General features: G+C 34.1%; 1 protein-coding gene and 1 pseudogene across 1 annotated transcript in view; one reads left to right on the top strand and one right to left on the bottom strand.

Moving 5' to 3' along the window:
• Positions 1-4,231: 4,231 nt before the first annotated feature.
• Positions 4,232-18,584, bottom strand: part of ZNRF2 (zinc and ring finger 2) — a 76,218-nt gene continuing 61,865 nt past the window's right edge. Inside the window, exons 3-5 of the mRNA XM_039862639.1 lie at positions 14,133-14,238; positions 7,620-7,699; positions 4,232-5,479 (exon numbers count right to left, since the gene is read on the bottom strand). Coding sequence (XP_039718573.1) covers positions 7,642-7,699; positions 14,133-14,238 — 164 coding nt within the window. The 3' untranslated portion in view covers positions 4,232-5,479; positions 7,620-7,641. The remainder of the gene's footprint in view (positions 5,480-7,619; positions 7,700-14,132; positions 14,239-18,584) is intronic.
• On the top strand, positions 9,059-9,178 carry LOC120602648 (uncharacterized; annotated as a pseudogene).

The raw sequence follows: 18,584 nt of genomic DNA, 5'->3' as shown, positions 1-18,584 counted from the left end.
GCAGTAGTATTACCCCTTTTCATAGGCAAAGGCGAGGGGCACGGAGAAGTATCTCGCCCATGTTATGGAGATGGCAAAACTAGGCAGCCTAGTTCCAGATGGAATCCATGTTCTTGACCACTGTACAACAAAACTTAACAGCTCTTGTATCATGAATATTGTGTTTCAAAAGATCAATTACTCCATTATTTAAAACATAAATTTCAAACTATAACTTTACACGTGGTTAAGGTTATAAAGAAAGAGCTCTTTATCCATTAACACCACAAACAGTCATTTCTTCAGCGATTACAAAATTTTAACTAATACTTTTGGATTCAGTTTTGTGGTTATGGTACAAAAATAGATAAAGAACTGTGACAGCAGTTAATTCATGATAACCTTTCAGCATTCAGATACTTCTCAGTTTTATTGTACTGTCAACTTCTAGACATTGGGTGGAAATGACAAATTTCCTTGAAATCATTCTTCTGAATAATGGGATAATTTGGCAAAATCATTTGGAAGTTTTATTTATTAAAAATACCAATAATGAATTGTTCCATTTTAGTTAAGAACATACTAATACAAGTTGTTCCTAATACAGTTTCTATATTTGTGATTGATGCTTTTGATACCTTACTTAACATAAAAATACTTTCTAATAGAAGAAATAAAGAGATATTACAGAAGGGTTGTGGAAACCATGAACGAAGCAATAAAGGTAAATATCTATTATTACCTTCATTTTCAAACAATGAAACTCATATAGTCATTGCAAAGAAATAAAATATAATGAACTGCTGTAATAATAAAGATTACTATCATCATAAAATTACAAAATCTCTTTTACATCTCCCTATAGAGCCTGCTACCTGTCTTATATGCACGCAGGTGGCTCAAAATGCTATTGACTAAAAATGAAATCCTTTTAAGATGCTGGCACCAGGCTCGCTGGTCACAGGGTACCGGCAGAACTGTGAGTTTATAAACATAAATCAGAGCCTATCGATTTCAGCATACCAAATCAAAAAGGCAGGCATGAGAATTTAGTAGTAGGAGAAATCAGTCACTCTGATTCTAAGACTTGGGGTTCCGACAGGCGCCTCACAGTCAGGGCAGAGCTAAGAAGTACACTGTTGGTTAATAGATACTATAATACCACTTTTAAAATTTTCATTTATTTCTGGGATGTGAATTTATGCATGGTGCTCTCTGTTTCTCTATAAACAAGCAACCAACACTCTATCTTCTTAATCGCCACTGGTCTAAAATTTATAATGCCTTAAATATCTGAAAATATACCAACTCCTCTAAGTATAGTAACGCTGCATTTTCAATGAAAACTAAATCTTAACATTATCTGGTTTTCTTCAATGCTTTTTACTTTCCAGAGAGAATCATCTGACTTAAAAGACCAGATATTTCTCCCATTCAATACAGGAATTCTGTGATTTAAAAAGAACATTTGGTTTCCTGCCTTAAGCACAGCATTTACAGAATATAGTACTCAAAGTATTATCTATCTCCAAAAAAGTTTTACTAGCTGTTCCTGAATAAGACTCATTACTAGGAGTATACCAAGTAGCAACTTCCTCTAAAGAAAACCACACAGCAATTTAGTTTTGGAATGAAAAGATCCCAGTAGTGATGAAAAGTAGACAGTAAAACAAAGAATTTAACTACTGTTATTCACGATATAGGAAAGAAAACATTAGAAGTTACATACTTCAGAAAATAAAGGGGGGATGGGCCAAGGACAAAATACTGGCATGCTAGAATTTTTTAACTTAGAAAATATCTGTACAAGAACAAGGGACATGTCACATATAACCACCCATTGTCAATATGTACCAAGTTCACCTCAGATAAATAAATTGCAAGGAAATGGCCCAAATGAACTAGAAGACTTTCCAAAATGAATAAACTATACTCATATTTAATATGCAACATTTACCTCTACGTAATTTTACAAAGTTCCCAATAATCAGATTTATACAGAAACTTCCTCTGTGAAAGAATAAGATGATTTGGATATTATTATCAATACATAATGTGGATGTCAGATGGTAAATTCAATTATTCTTGAATTTTAACAGTTTCATGCTTTGTTCAAATGTCGCTTATTGTTAGGAAATTCCTCTTCTTTCATTCTTCAAGTTAGCAAATAAAATTAGGTAATATTTACATTGAATTTACAATCTTTTTCATTTAAAGGTATATCCCTATGTCTTACTATGTTAATTTAAATGATTGCTCTTAAAAGTCACTATACTCAAGTTTAGAAATGAAAATAAGCAATGAAAAGTAAACTGCCATTTTCATTAACTCATTTAAACTGAAATCTTTTCAAAATACATACTGCAAATATGCCGAGGATGCTCCTCAGGCACTTTGGGGCTCATTCCAGTAATGTTTAGTGGGTGAAAACTGAAATAATTGTATAACATTTAAAAGAAATATAAGACTTGTACTAAGAAACTAAAACCTATATGGTATGCAAGTTAACGACATTGTGAATGTTGTGTCAGCTACACAACAAATCAGGCATAGAAACCATAATTTATATTTCAATCACAAACATTGCTCTTGAAACACAAGCTATATCTGATTTATAATCAGATCTGAAAAACATAGGTTAAGACTACGCTTACTCAGTCTATTTCTCTGGCAAAAAAGTCAAAAGTAAGAAAAAATAATTTTGCTATCTCTTATACATTCTGGGGGGTTGGGGATGGGGAAGAAGCCCAGTCCAAGTAAGATAAGGAGTCAGAATTGGCAATAAATCCATTCTGAAGATAAGAGGGGCCCTAAAGTGAAATTTCACATACTGCTTTCTACATTCACGAGTGTGATCTTATTTGAAAACGAGTATTTACAAAGATCTAGAAAGCCATAACCAACTTGATAACCTAGGCTTTCAATCTCGTCTCCCTAATATTCAGTTGTCAGTAGTTTCAGCTATACAATTAATTATCTAACTGGATTTTATGTCCTACTTACAGTATTCAGTGTCATGTACAGATTTACAAATATTATAAGTGACATTATATAGAATATCACATAATATTTTCCAGAATAGCAACTATGAATAAAAACTGGAGCATGAGCTTTAAAAACATTTTCTTTTCAATTTCTCAGTTCTGCTTTTTGGGATATCATTGATGGAGACTGAATTTAAAGGAAAAAATGCTAAATTTTGTTATTTCTAATAAAAAAGGAATTACTATAAACAGAATTAAGTAAATACTGTTCTAGACAAACACAATAATCAGGTAGCACTCGGCACTGACAAACACTGAACTTTTTTAAACCACAGGAACTTCTACTGTAGCAGCTGCAGCACAGAACCTCATGACAAACAGAGAATGAGACTGTGAGAATATTGTATAGGATAAAGGAAAAGAGAACTTAAGCCAATACATTTTCAAAGTCAATGAGTAGATCATATCAGAAAATCAACTTCCAGAAGAATATTAACAGTAAACTATGACAGATATAGTAAATCTGTTCCTTTAAGAATTGAATACAACAAAATAACATTATACCAGTAGTAGAAAAAAATGAATTATTCACATTCTAAGAGGTTTTTCCTGGTGTGTGTGTGTGTGTGTGTGTGTGTGAGAGAAAGCTTACAAAATTGAAAATGTGAAATAAAATGGATTTCGCATTAAGATTTCAGGATAACAAAAAATTTAAGGAGAGAATATCTTCCTTGAGGGAAAAATATTTTCCATAACTGGTTAAAAAAGCACCTATGAAACCGTGCCGCCAGCTGTCACGTGAAGGTTTGGGGTGCCTTTGTCAACTGCAGCATAACGAAAGGCATTTCACAGCGTAACTTTAGGGAAAATGTTATCTCTGGTCTGGAATCACAAGGAAAGCAACTAAAAACTATTTTAATTGTTTATGATACACAAATGTTTTCTGGGTAGCAGCAGTTGCTCCTGTATGTGCCCTTTAAAAAAATATGAAACAGAAGCAAGAGAAAAAATGAGAATAAGAGTAGCAGCATTAAATAGAAAAGCAAATACTTAAATTCATTAAAGAAGGCTTAAAATAAGGAAACGACAGTACTTTGCAGTTTTCAATTATACTGACTGAGTAAAGTGCATGCTTAATGTTCACCGATAACATTTTCCCTATGCTGAAAAAATGAATCTACTTATTCGTATGTTTGATATTAAAAAAAAAGACATTCACTATCGTAGCCCTGCTAGCTGTCTTCCAGTATTTTTTAACCATTCAGATGTAGTTTGTGGGAATATTTATTCACATAATTTTGCTTAATACATTTCTTTCTACATAAGGCTGAATTTAAAATTTCTATAACATTTTCAATTACAGTAATAACAATAAATTATAAATTAACAAAAATCTTCATATTTGCTTTAAAAAACCATTTATCAAATGCTAACCTCCAGATTATCTGGAAAATTAAAGATGCAAATTGATATAAATCTGGCATACTAATTATAGTCTGATTTTTAGAAGTATATAAAACTCCCTCAAATTAGTCCAAGTTCCACTCAAGAAAATTTTATTTTACCTTTTTCATAAGTTATTAAGTTTACAATCCACTAAAGCCTTTTACCCAAATGCGGGAAAACTGCCTGGAGATGCAAAGCACAAATAAAATAATTACATGAAAAGAATAAAAATACCCGTTAAAACAAAGTTATTGTAGCTGGCAGCACTTAAAATTGGTAATTCATATTGTTTTTAAAGTTGCATAGCTGCAAGATGATTCACTGCTGAGCAGTTGTATTGAAGTGGAAACGGTATACTTAATCGATTGCAATCGAGCAGACAATCCTAGATTTAATTAATTAACATGTAATTATGTACCTGATTTACTCTTTGGACTGCATTCTGATAATGTTAAACCTTTAATTTAAAATATTAACATATTTTAGCTTTCCTATGTAGAAGTCTATTTTCCACTCTTGGGGGGAAAGAATAGAAGAACTTGAGATCATGGTCTACATTCAGAGAATGTTTTACTGCTTGATTACATTTCTTGGTTTCACATTTAAGACTTTAATTTATAGGAATTAAATTATGTGGTCTTCAACTTAAGAATAGAAGAAAGCAGAAACAACATGTTGAGGAAAATAAAGAGACCCCCCTCCCCCCACAAAAAACTAAAAAACAATCAAAATACTAGTTGTACAGCTCTAGAGAACTTAATAAAAAGTAAATCAACTTTTAAATCAGTTAACTTTGGCGTCTGAATACAAAATGTTTATCAGTATTACCTACGTAGATGACTATTAAGGGATGTGCAGCATTTTCAAAATCCCTGTGTGTCCTTATAAGCATGTTTGGTACACTGAGTTCTGTGGCAAATGTCCTCTCTCTAGCAGGATTTTTTCCCTGTATGATTGTCCATCTCTGCCTTGACTGAGTCTCACAGAACTCAGATTTCTGGCTAAGTATGCCTGCGTTTTTTCTTTTTCCAGAGACAGATGCTCGTATCATCTTGAAAAGAGAAGAAAACCTGTGTAAAAGTAGATATGTTTTATTTAAGCAGTGGTCTATAACAGTAACAGAAATCAAAACACAACATCAATTTCCCCATGAACATTGCTTTAGTTACTGTAAATTTTCATACACTTACTTAGTATTCTAAAAACTCATCAAATTGGTGTTCTGCAAAAGCACACATCAAGGACATAGAAGGACCAATTAAAGCTTAAAACAGTCACTAAAACTAGCCACTAGATAAATTTCGTAAGGCTATAGTTGCCAGAGATAGTCATTCCTCTGACGAATTTGGGCAAAATAAACTGAGAACCTTCTGGAAAGGAGTCACTGTTCTAGATGCCATTAAGAACATTTGTGATTTGTGGGAAGATGTCAAAATACCAACATTAACAGGAGTTTGTAAGAAGTTGATTCCAACCCTCAGGGATGACTTTGAGGAGTTCAAGACTTCGGTGGAGGAAGTAACTGCAGATGTGGTAGAAAGAGCAAGAACTAGAGGTGGAGCCTGAATCAGAGGTGGAGCCTGAAGATGTGGCTGAATTGCTGCCATCTCCTGATAAAACTCTAATGGATGAAGAGTTGCTTCTCATGGACAAGCAACATTTTTGGCAATTAAGTATTTTTTAATTAAGGTATGTATGTTGGTTTTTTTTAGACATATGCTACTGTACACTTAACAGACTACGATATGGTATTAACATAACTTTTATGTGTACTGAAAGATCAAAAAAACTGTGCGATCTGCTTTATTACAACATTTCTTTCGTTGTGGTGGTCTGGAACCGAACCCACAATACCTCCAGAGTATGCCTGTACCTCAAACCTCCTTTATGTTCTAATCTGCTGCTACTAAATTAAGCTCATGAAGAGCAATGGAATTCCTTGAATATATTTATTATCTCAACATCTCAAATTTAAGAGAAAGAGTTACTGAAATAAAAGAAAACGAGAAGACCGCTCAGGACTAGACCTCAGGATATTATCTGCTGTAGTTCCCCTGCCTTCAGTCTTCACCATTCAGAAAAGATTGGTGTCTGTTACTGTCTTGAGTCTCTGAACAAAGAGATTCTAATTCTAACCCCTTCTGAAACAACTCCAGGATTGGCTAAAATGTTCTGCCTTGATGTAAAAACTCAATGTTTTATTTCATTTCTGTAAGTCTTCGCATAAAAAGCTTTTCATATATATAAGACAGCAATTAACTATGTTTTCAAAGTTAAATGATGCCAATTAATTCACTTCATGGAATATGAAAAAGGGTAATACTCAAGTGAGGTTATCATTCAATTCACTACACATTTTCAGATAATGCAGAATTGTGAATAAACTACATGAGCAGAGCAAAACAAATTCTGGTTTAAAATTCAATTTTTTTGGGGGGGTGCTAATATATAGAAAGGTACTATATTATATGCTGAGGATACAAACATGAAAGACTAAAGTCAATGAATGAATCCATGATGCAAATTTTTGAAGAAAATGTTCCTACCGAATAACAGCAAAATAGCTAAGAACACAATCTTTGGAACCAGAATGCCTGAGTTCGAATCATAGTTCTACCAAGGAACTAGCTATGTGACCTTGACCTATGAGTCAAGCTTCTTAACCGTTCTATAACTTAATTCCCTTATCTGCATAATGGGAATAGTAAGAGTACTGAGTTCATAATCACAATTATGATTAGAAGTATATTATATTGCATTACCCGAGAACATACCTGGGAAGTGATGGATAGAGTATGGAATTTGGTTGGCTGATTACTACTGCATGACCTTGGACCACTGGTGCAACTTGCTTCTGAACATCATGGAACTTAATGACCCTCAGGTTTCTCACCGGTAAAACGGGGTCATGATAGGTACCCCATCATTTTTTTTTTTAAGTATTAAACCGGAATGAAATAAGCTAATGTGTTTTAAAGTACCAAGAACGTAGAAATTACTCTACTGAGTAATGATTCTCTTCAGTAATCAAGAAAGTTGTTCTTTATGTATCTTGTAATGTGAGTTTTCTAGAAAGTAGCCTAACACAATGTCTGGAACGCACACACGCATGCCTTAATAAGTAAATGGATGAATAAAAATGGTGTCTGAGAACATAACAATTCAAATAACACTTTAAAAAGCAATTAAAACAGAAAAAGAGATAATTACCTACAAAACAGGAAGCCGATGCTTAATCTGACGGGTGCTCAGGGCAAGATCTATTTACTTCAAACCATTCATCTATGCAGCTAGAAAAGAAAACCAAAAAAAGTGAAACACTTATGTTTAATTATTTACATCATGACAACCACAATAAAAATGCTTACTTCTTAACTTTAAGATACCTGTGCAGAAGAAAAATTAAATATTTTAAATGACCAATATTCAGCATATATAAGTAAAGGATAAAGATGTGTTTATTACATTTTGGTTATTCTAAGCAGTTAAGGAAATGATTTTTGCAAAATTATGCTATAAAGTACTTTAAAATTTAAACAACAATCATTTTCAAAAGAATCTAAAGAACTACCTCTTTACCAATATTCAAAATGAAATGACAAATCTGCAAAGATATGTATCTCTTCAAAAGTTATTCATTTACGCAAATATCATCCTGTTCATGCCACCTATCAGTGTAATCAAAAACAGCTTTTAAATTTTAATTCTCGACAATATTGCATCATATTTGAAAAGACTATATATTTAAAGACCATAATACTCATAAGATCATGAGTATTAAATACATATTTCAATTCTATCCCATCCTGCAATACATATACATTTACAAAGTGGTTCGTGAGTGTATTAGAAGTTAAATTTTAGGGTGCGTTTAATTATGCTCATGTCGATCTGTACTGTTCAGTGCAGTAGCTATGTGCTATGTGTGGCTATTTAAATTTAAATTCATTATGATTAAATAAAAGAAAAATGCAGTTCCTCAGTGACACTAGCCACATTTCATGTACTCAACAGCCACATGACTAGTGGCTACTCTACTAGACACTACAGATATAGAACATTTCCATTTCTGCAGAAAGCTCTATTTCACTGTGATAAATGATAAATTCAAGGCCTTGAAAAGGTTAAGTAACTTGCCCAATAGCTAGGAAGTTGCCCAAGCAGGATTCAAACTGTTCAATGTTCTCACTTTTGACACATATCAAGTTTGCATATGCCACAGAGCAAGAAGGCCTGGGTAATGTGCTGAAGGGCAAAATTAATATTTATCATTCTCGTATCCTGAGAGGATGTGTTGGTAGACGAAAATGATGGATGAAATTAAAAGTAAAAAAGGTAAAATGTCATCCACATGATATTCTTTCAAATATCTCAAATGATTTCTGTTGCCATTTAAGACTTTTGTTGTCTAAATAAACATGCTCAATTTGGCTTATGACATACATTGTTTTCAGCCTGCTCTCTGTACTACTCACTCAGCTGGAGAGGTCCCCTCATCTACCAGAACTCCTCTTACTGTACTGAGAACTGAACGCAATACTCCAGATGTATTAACAATTCACAGTACATCTGCATAGTACCTGTATGATCTAAAATGGGTACTTCTTATTTTATAACCATGTCTTTTGGCTCATCTTGAGCAAGTGATCATTTAAAACCCCATGCCACCCTGAACGCACCCGATCCCATCTGATCTTGGAAGCTAAGCAGGGTCAGCCTGGTTAGTACTTGGACGGGAGACCACCTAGGAATATCAGGTGCTGTAGGCATTAAAAAAATAATATTAAATAAAAAATAAAACCCCAGGTTCTTCTCACATAAATGGCTATCAACCCCCGTTATTTAAATTTTATATTCCCTTTTAACTCCAGCAGGAAATCACTATCCTGAATTTGGTGCTTTTCATTCTTAGGCATTTCCTTACTCTGTAGCTATATATGTGTATATTACCAAAAAAAAAAAAAAAAAAAAAAAATATATATATATATATATATATATATATATATATATATATATATATATATATATAGTATTGTTTCGATCTTTTCAATTTTCTAACTACTTTTTCAATTTGTTTGAGATTTGCAATTATTAATAAGGCAGGCTCTGGGTTTTACTTTTTCATTGTGTGCAGTATTCTATTATAAAGCATACTGCAATTTATGTATCCATTCTTTTACTGATGGACACTTTTAATGATGCTGTGAACATTCTTCTACCTGTCTGTTAGCCCAGCGTTAGCCAAAGTGTGCTCGCACAGACGCAGTGCTGATCCACAAGCTGTTCGTTACCAGTCCTCAATGAGACGAGGGGGTTTGAGCCAAAACACACGTTAATTTTGCCACTAAACACATTATTTTAATTGATTTTCCTTCTCTCTCTCCCTCTTTCTCTCTCTCTCATCATTGCAAGACTTTCTCAGTGAAGACAGCGTTATGTTGATTAACATTCTGGGCACCCTCGTGTTGAGTAGCAGCGCTATCCTAGAGCTCTAGATCAAGAATTTCCCCAGCGCATATACCTAGCGGTGGGATTACTGCTATTACACAGCTATCTGCCAAGGTCACCAACTTTTATTTGTACTTTTACTGGCCACCTGGGGTTCCTTTGTTCTCAACTGACTGTTAACAATTTTTGCCAAATTTTCTATTTTGATCTGGCTTTTTAAAAATATGTGTAGGAAGTTACTATCCAGATTTTTAAGCTGTGTTATATACTTTTTTGATGAACATTTCTTTACACAAAATTGTCCTTTAAAAGTAAGAGGGCTTATGGGAAAAAACCAGGGTAAAGGCAGACCAGTGAAACATCGCAACCTTGTAACTAGAACAAAGATGTGTTTGTTCCAAATAAATAAAATGCCCCTGTAAATATAGGACGGTTCTTTTAAGTGGGTTAAGTTAGCTTGACATAATGAGGATTAAGAAAGGATCGATACTGCTGGGTTATGAAGACAAAAGCCGATGTACACCATCTGGGGGGAACTATGAACTAAGCGAGCACCTGTGAAATAAAGCCCATGGCCTAACTGACCCGGTGTCACAATGTTCAGTGAACGGGTACCCTGATAGTTCCACAGCTTGCTTCCCTATATGCTTTCACCTGCTTTTATCTGATGGAGCAAAACATTAATGTGCTGAGAAATATTATGTATGAACCAGGAAGATCATGTCATTCATTATATTGTCACCATTCTCCCAATTACCAACAACTACAATGAGCTAATTGCATTATATAGTCACTAAACAGTATTGTTTCAGATACCAACCTTAGCTGTTGTGTATATTGAAAAAACCTCTCAGTCTGAGGTCTAGTTTTCTTGTTCATAGTATTACAATGCAATAGTTTTAAACTTTAATATAGTAAAATTTATCAATTTTCCTTTAAAGTTTCCATTAAGGAACGTATTTTACCCCCTCCCCCAATTCCTTATCAAGAACATTTCGCTATATTTGATCTAACACTTCAGATTTTCGTTTCCGTAGGCAGATGTTTAGCCAATCTGGAATCGATTCTTATTTAAAACATAAGATAGGGATTCAATTGTTTTTATCAATAACCAATTGATCCCAGTATCCTTCACTGAATAGTTCCTTCTTTCTCTACTACACTGTAATACAACCTCTGGCAAGTCATTTTTTTCATTTATTCATTTATTTAACAAACACATGTATTATGTGCCGGTACTTTCTAAAATCTAACTCATTTAAAATCTCTTAACCACTCTAAGAGGTTGGTATTATTGCTTCATTTTACAGGTCAAAGGAGAGAAAAACTAAGGGACTTGATCAAGATCATATAGTGAATTCGTGGTGGCTGTGGGATTCGAATCTTGGGAGTCTTGACTCGCAGGAGTCCATGCTCTTAATCCCGTGCTTAAGCTGTCTGACTCTCCGCATGCGTGCGAGTGTGTATGAACTCCACTCTGCCCCACTGGCTGCCTATGTCCTCCCGAATGTCTTATAATGAATTCGTATAGGACAAGTGCCTCCAGCGTGATTGTCTTTTGAGTGTCTTGACTGTTCGTGGCCCTTTACTCTTTGGTCATATGTATTTTAGAATCGACTTGTCAAGTTAACATGAAAAAAAACTAGTTGAGATCTGACTGGGATAGTTTTAACTATACAGATTAATTTTGGGTAAAATGACACCTTTATGACATCGAGTCTTTCTATCTACAATAGAGTATACCTCCACATTTATTTTAGATCTTATATACTATCTTTCGATAAAGTTTTAAAATCTTGAATAACTTTTGTAAGATTTATTCTTAATATGCCTTATTGCTGTTGTAGTTTGTTACTGTTAATGTTATCATCCTAAAAAAAAGTTATATATTTTTGTTCTTACCGGGATAGGAACACAACTGATTTTCATAAGTTGAACTCATATCTGGCAATCCTGCTAAATTAATTTTAATAATTTACCTAAAATTTATTCTTTGCCTTTGTTTTAAAATCATTAATACATAAGTATAGAATTGTACTGAAAGTTTGTTCACATTTCTTGAGTTAATATGGTCTTTCTCTTTTGTTAATGGGAGTCATACATATAAATTTTCTAATATATAGTGTCTTTGCATTCCTAGCATAAATCCAATTTGGTCATGAGGCATTATGATAGATACATATGGATGAATTTGGTTTGCTAATGTTTTTGGATTTTTGCATCTGTTTTCATAAATGAGACTGTCTTATAATTTTCTTTCTTATACTATCCTTGTCTGATTTTGGCATCAAGTTTATATCATTCTCATAGAATAAGTGGGAGAACCTTCCATCTTTTTCTACTTTTGGGGGAGTTTATGATTAACATGGTGTTCTTTGGATGTCTGGTAGAACTTCTTTCAAACTACCTTTGTAGGCCTGTTTTTAGGTTTTTGGCTTTTTAAAAAATATTTGTTGTTTTTCAGGTTCAGTCTTAATAACTACTTATAAGAGTTATTAGTTGATTTGGGTTTTCTATCTCTTTTTGAATCATTTTTGATAATACTATATTTTTAATAAAATTGCCCATTTAAATTTATTAATTAAAGAATATAAAATTGTTCACAGAATTTTCCACTCTTTTGAATTTCCGCCATGTCTGAAGTTATGTGTCCCTTTCCATTCTTACATTGTTTGCTTTTTTCCTTCTGGAGACAATTCTGCCAGAGGCTTTTCTACTTTATCAAAAGTCTTTTCAAAGAAGCAACTTTTGATTTTGTTGGTCTCTAGCATATAATTTTCTCATTTCATTATTTTCTTCTCTGATCGTTGTTATATTCTTCTCCTATCTGTATTGTGCTTATTCTGCTGTGATTTGTCTAACTTCTTAAGAACTAAGATTACTGACTGTCAGTCTTTCAGCTCCAACACGAACCTTCCAAGGATCACTCTAGAAAACCGTCAAAAAAGGATTCATTGTTATTCAGTTCTAACTATTTTATAAGTTCTAGACGATTTTTTCTTTAATCCATTAGTTACTTAAAAGTATATGTGAAGATTATTTATCTTTCATTATTGACATCTAACCACGGTCAGAGAACAGCTTTCTGTATGGTAATAATTCTCAGTAGTTTGCTAAGATTTCCTTCACAGCCTAGTACACAATTTTTAATAATACCTCTTGTGTGCCTGAAGAGAAAATGTACTCTCTAATTGCTGGGTGCACACACCCTCCCACACCCACACCCACACCCACTCCTACACCCACACCCACACACTCCATCTAATCATACCTGTTAACTGTATTCAATTTTTCTAGGTCTCAACTCATTTTGTATATGTCTGCTTGACTGAATGAGAAGTATACTGAATTTCCCATTATTGTGACGAATTTGCATTTTTTTTTCTGACAGCTCTATAAATATTTTACTTTGAGACTATGTTCTTAGGTACACAAACATTAGAAATTTATACCCTTTTATCACCATATCATAGTAATAATACTTTTGCTACAAAGTTTATTTTGTCTGATACTAATTTAGCTTTGTCAGTTTTTAATTAACATTTGCCTAGTTTTCTATTCCTTTACTTTCATAGTTTTTCTGTATCCTTCTGTTTAAGTATGTTGCTTATCAATAGCATATCCTAATCTTTCAATCTGTTTTCAACCGGTTTGTTTGTTCTATTTAGATTTACTGATACTAAATTTGCTTTCGTCTCTTTATTTTGCACTATTTACTGTTTTCTCTATGCTTTTCCCCAACCCCACCCCTGGCTTTTAAATTAACTTGCACTTTATTCCTTTTATTGGTTTGAAAGTTATAGTTTTCTCTTCTTTTTGTGTTTAGCTTTAATTTTTCCAGTGTTGCTCTGAAACTAGGCATACTTTATGAGAAACCAGATGGGCTTTGGAGTCACACAGACATGGCTGGAGTCTCAACGCTTCCATTTACCAGGCACGGGACCTAGGAGAGCTTTCCTAGGGCCCTGCAGCTTATTTCCTCGATTGTGAAATGAGGTTGTTACAAGGCTGACGTGAGGTAACCTACTTAAGAAGCTGTGCACATTACCTGGGTCACAGTAAAGCTGCGAACGAATGGTAGACCTTTGGATGCAAACTGATGGGGGCTTAAATCTTAGTTCTAGCATGGAAAAAAAGGACATTATTTTTTTAAGAAATAGGAGGAGGAAGTTTTAATGAAGAAGCAAACTTCTCGGCCCTAACTACAACGTTGAACACTTTGAGAAAGATCGTTCACTCTAATACTGAGTTGTTTAACATAAAAAATAAACTTACCCTTTATGATATATGCATAGACAAGGCAGTCGTGCTATAGTATCTCCCTGCTGCAGTTCTTCAAGGCATATTGCACATTCCCCAGCATCTTTACTCAGGACATCCTCTGAGGAAAGAGAAAGTGAATTCAGGACGATAGACCTGGAAGAAGTTTGTGAATGCTAATCTACACAATGGTGACTGGCATATTTTATCAGAAATACAGAAGACTCAGCACTTATATTTGAAATACTACCCATAAATCAGCGAACGACATTTACCTTCATTTAGAGACAGTACCTCTCATTTCCATTTCATCGAGGCATTACGGTAAGCAAGAACCGTACAGAATCCTCCCGTTTACAAAGGATTTTGCTGTAAAACTTTTATCAGTAAGTCAGTTATTTGTCATTTGGAATTCATTTTCCTTCTCCTACTAATCAATATTAATTTGCTGCTCAAGGCAGTTTTACAAAAAGTTTAGAGAGCAATGTGGCTGAAGAGACATGAAAATATTATTATAATTTTTAAAGTTCTAAAATAACAAAACTGGATCAATTCAAGAAATCATCTTGAACAGATGACTTTCAAAAAATCTGCTTAACTCAAGAAAATGTCAAGGTAGACAGATCGAAGCCACTGTGCAGGTCCTGAAGGGACTTTGGAAACATGGGGACTTTAGACGCCGGATGGAGCGCTGCCTCTTCATTCTTTCCCATGACGATGCTGAGCCTGCTCCGGGAAGCAATGGGAGTGGCTCCCAGAGGGCCCTGGCACAGTATTTTAAATAGTCCCAAATGGTAAAATTCTGTATAAAGCAAAGATTCCTTCCGGAAAAAAAAAGATTCTCTCCCTTTATGTTTTATAATGAAATATTAATTTAAATCATCGTTTATTAATGTTAAATTTTAATTTTTAAAAGGATCTTGCCTAAAATAGATTGTTGGCCAGATACGCTTTGTTGATTGACTCTTTTGAAATAAGGAAAAACTAAAACATGCCATTACTCAAGAGTATAGAAAAACTGAAGAATATACATTCTCAGTAAGTTTACAGAATGGAAGCTAAAGCAGAAACATGCAATATGAATTTATATCACAGATAAATTACTGTTTTTCAAAATAAAAATCAAATAATCTAAAAAGGAAAAACTATATCAATCTCCACCTAATCGCTGAAAGACAGAGCAAGTAAAGAAGTTTCCAAAAATTCAGTATTTGGTAGTCCCATTCCGACTATAAAAAACAGCAAACTTGTGTACATAACAGTTCTTTGTAGAAAAATTCATTCTGTAAGAAGTAGTTCCCCCTTTAGTTATTCATTTTGAGACAGCACGGTAAAAGGAAACAGACACTATTTGGCCTATAAAAAAAAAGAGAAGATGCAGATGATTTACCTGTAAGGCTGGAGCGGGTAACAGAGTACCTGCTACAGAAAAGGGAAAGCCTTGGCAAGAAGATTTATGCTTTTGGAATCCAGGGGATGTGGCTGAGGAGATTTTAGCTAACTAGCAGGTGGCTCACAAGCTAATATATCACAACAGAGATGTAACCAGAGAAAGATTTCTGGACAAATAAAGCTAGGTAAATAGAAAATGCGGCTTATTAATGTCCTTCCCCAAAGTATCCTTCCATCATTTTTCTTTTCTCAATTCTGAAGGTCCCACCAACTACCCCCATTCCACCCCATGCCCACCCCAAGCCCTGCTTCTTTCTCTTGATCTCCATTTTTAAAAATTATTCTGGATAGCTTTCCACAGATAGGGAACAAGTTTAATGTAAAGCACCTAACTAGTGATAAAGTTAATTGGAATACAGAAACCCTCAAAGTGGAAGCCACCCCAGTGGCCCTGCCCATGTCATAAATCCAAACCTAAACCAACCTGTAGTTGTGCGGAACACCTCACCGTCAAGGAAACCTAAACCAACCACAATCCTCCTACTCGGCTTTGCCTAGCTTACCTTATCCTGAAAAACAGAACTGCTAGCCTTCTAGGGAAATGCCCGACCTAGCCAGTCATGCCCTTTCTGTGTTGCCTCTTCTGCTGGTCTAGAAAACCCACTCTTGCCCCAAATCCCTCAGGAACCACTTGTTAGGCGACTGTACTCCCCCAACCCCTGGACTGGTTTCCCGTGAGTAAAGAACATCAAACTCATTACTAACTTGTTTTAGTTTTGTCATTCGACACTAAGATGATAGGAGTAAGAACAAAAAGGAAGGGATGTGAAGGGAACACTAAAAGGTCTTAATAAAGATCTAGATTCCAAATAATACGGCATATTCTCACCACTCAGACTTTTTTTCACCACAAAGGTATACCACATTATAACTAACTTCAAAAAAATAAACCATCACTTTTAATCAAGCCTAAGGCATAAATGATTATCTGTTAGTTTTAGATACCACCAAGTAAGAAAAAAATGTCTCTATTAAACTATGATGCGAGTCACTTTTAAGACCCATCACATTTTTCAAAGCTGTTAAAGTATGGAAAAGAAGTGTGTCTTAGAATTGATGGACTAGGGTGTCACATTTCCCACATTTTGGAACACATTAATAATGCATCTAGATTTAAGTCTAAATGAACCATAAGATCTCAATTACCATAAATTAAGAAAATGAAATAGACCAGCTTGTAAAAAATGAAAGAAAAAAAGTATTGCCACATTTTTGCCATAAATCTATGCGGTAGATTATCATCACCAAATGAAAATAAATAGAAACTACTAAATACGGGCTTCTGAATGCACTCTTCACAGAAAATTAACTCTTACAGTACTTTCATGTTGACCTATGACTACCAAGTCTCATTTCTTTATTGTAATAATTTTTTAAAAAATCTTTAAGATATTAAAGGGAAAACTTTAATATCCTAAAAGGCCTTGATTTTATCCTGTTTATAAGAAAATTTATAATACAACAAAGATAAATCCAACCTGCATATAATTAACAGAATATCTATTTTAAGAGTATAATGTTATGCTTTGTAGGTACTAAGTTTAATTTAGAATGCCATTCTAAAGTCAATCATTTTAATCATAAGCTCCCTAAACCCCAGTAATGAATAATAATCAAACTGTATTTTTTATGTTAAGGTACAAGAACATCTCAAACACATTAATTTCAATACAGAAGCAGCCCAATACCCACTGTAAACAGCTTCTAGTGAATGATTTCTGCTTAGAAAAGTAGAAGCTAATGTTAACCTCCAGCCACTGTTCAAATGCATTATGATAAGCAACTCTGAGTTAAAGGACAGTTCGTTCACTGCAAAACCTCATGGTTACTGCTTCAAATAGCAAATGCTTAATTTTCAAATTTGAAAGTCTTACTTCTCAGAGAATCTGTCTTTGTATGTTTGAAACATTTTTCATTTTTGAAAATTCACTATGTAATGTGATTAATTGCTGCCTACCTGGGGTTTGCTAGAGTATTCACCTCTCCCACTCATTAAGACACTGTCTTTTCATTCAAAGTTTTAAGCTCAGAAATGTGGTACATTCAGAATTAAACAGAACCTGGAAGCACCACCAAATTCAGGACCCTGAAGCATCTTCAAGACATCTAAGAAAAGACTATTAAAAATCTTTAGCTGATCAACTGAAAACATGAAGATACTACCTACTGGCGATAAGGAGTCAACGCTTTAGGACCTGGATAAATTGAGGGCAGACTACTAACTAGCCAAAATTGGCACTAGGGAAACAGAAAAGGGAACGCTAATAGAATTAACTACCATAGTTGGCTAGTCTGGATTCCCCCTCGCCACTTGTCAAATGGGAGAGACACTCAAAACTGTGAACGGGAAACTAAATTGCGTTGCTTTTTTAAAAGCGTTGTTGATAATCTAACAAAGTATCTGGAAGAGTCAAAGTTAAATCGGTGTATTGCTTATCAGTTTAATTCTTTGTCTTATTCATATGGTCTACATAGTAATTTAAATGTACTGATACAGGAAAAGAATAATTAAACCTGGAAGACAGCAATGCTTTTTAACCAGAGGTGGGCACCAGACTCACTTGGGTATGCGCTCTGTCTCAACACAGGAAAAAAACTACGGATACCTGGGCCACATCTCCAGAGATTCTGAAATACACACTTGCCTCAGAAATACAACGGCTATCATAGGAACAGCATACTGAAGTAGAAAGCGCGTAAGATTTAAAGTTGAAAACAAAATATGAATTTCCATTCTTACTGTTAGCTATACAACCCCAAAATGTTGGTCAACCTTGAGCTTCCTTTTATTCTTCTTTAAAGGGACTCAAAATATTATGGAGATGAAATTTTAAAGAATTATGTGAAAAATTTTGTTACAAGAACACTATACAAAATATCAGTTTTTATCATTATTATCAGAAAGTATCTTATAGACTTCTCCAAAAATAAAGTTGGTCACTTTTCTATTTCTTTTTCTCCTCATTCTGGTATTCTAGTTGTTTCGACTTCACACAGTGTCATAAATAATCCCCT

Source organism: Pteropus medius, unplaced genomic scaffold (assembly GCF_902729225.1).
Source record: "Pteropus medius unplaced genomic scaffold, Ma_sr-lr_union100, whole genome shotgun sequence".
Classification (NCBI taxonomy): Eukaryota; Metazoa; Chordata; class Mammalia; order Chiroptera; family Pteropodidae; genus Pteropus; species Pteropus medius.
Note: the sequence above shows the minus strand (reverse complement) of the source record. Positions and strands in the feature narration are given on the sequence as shown.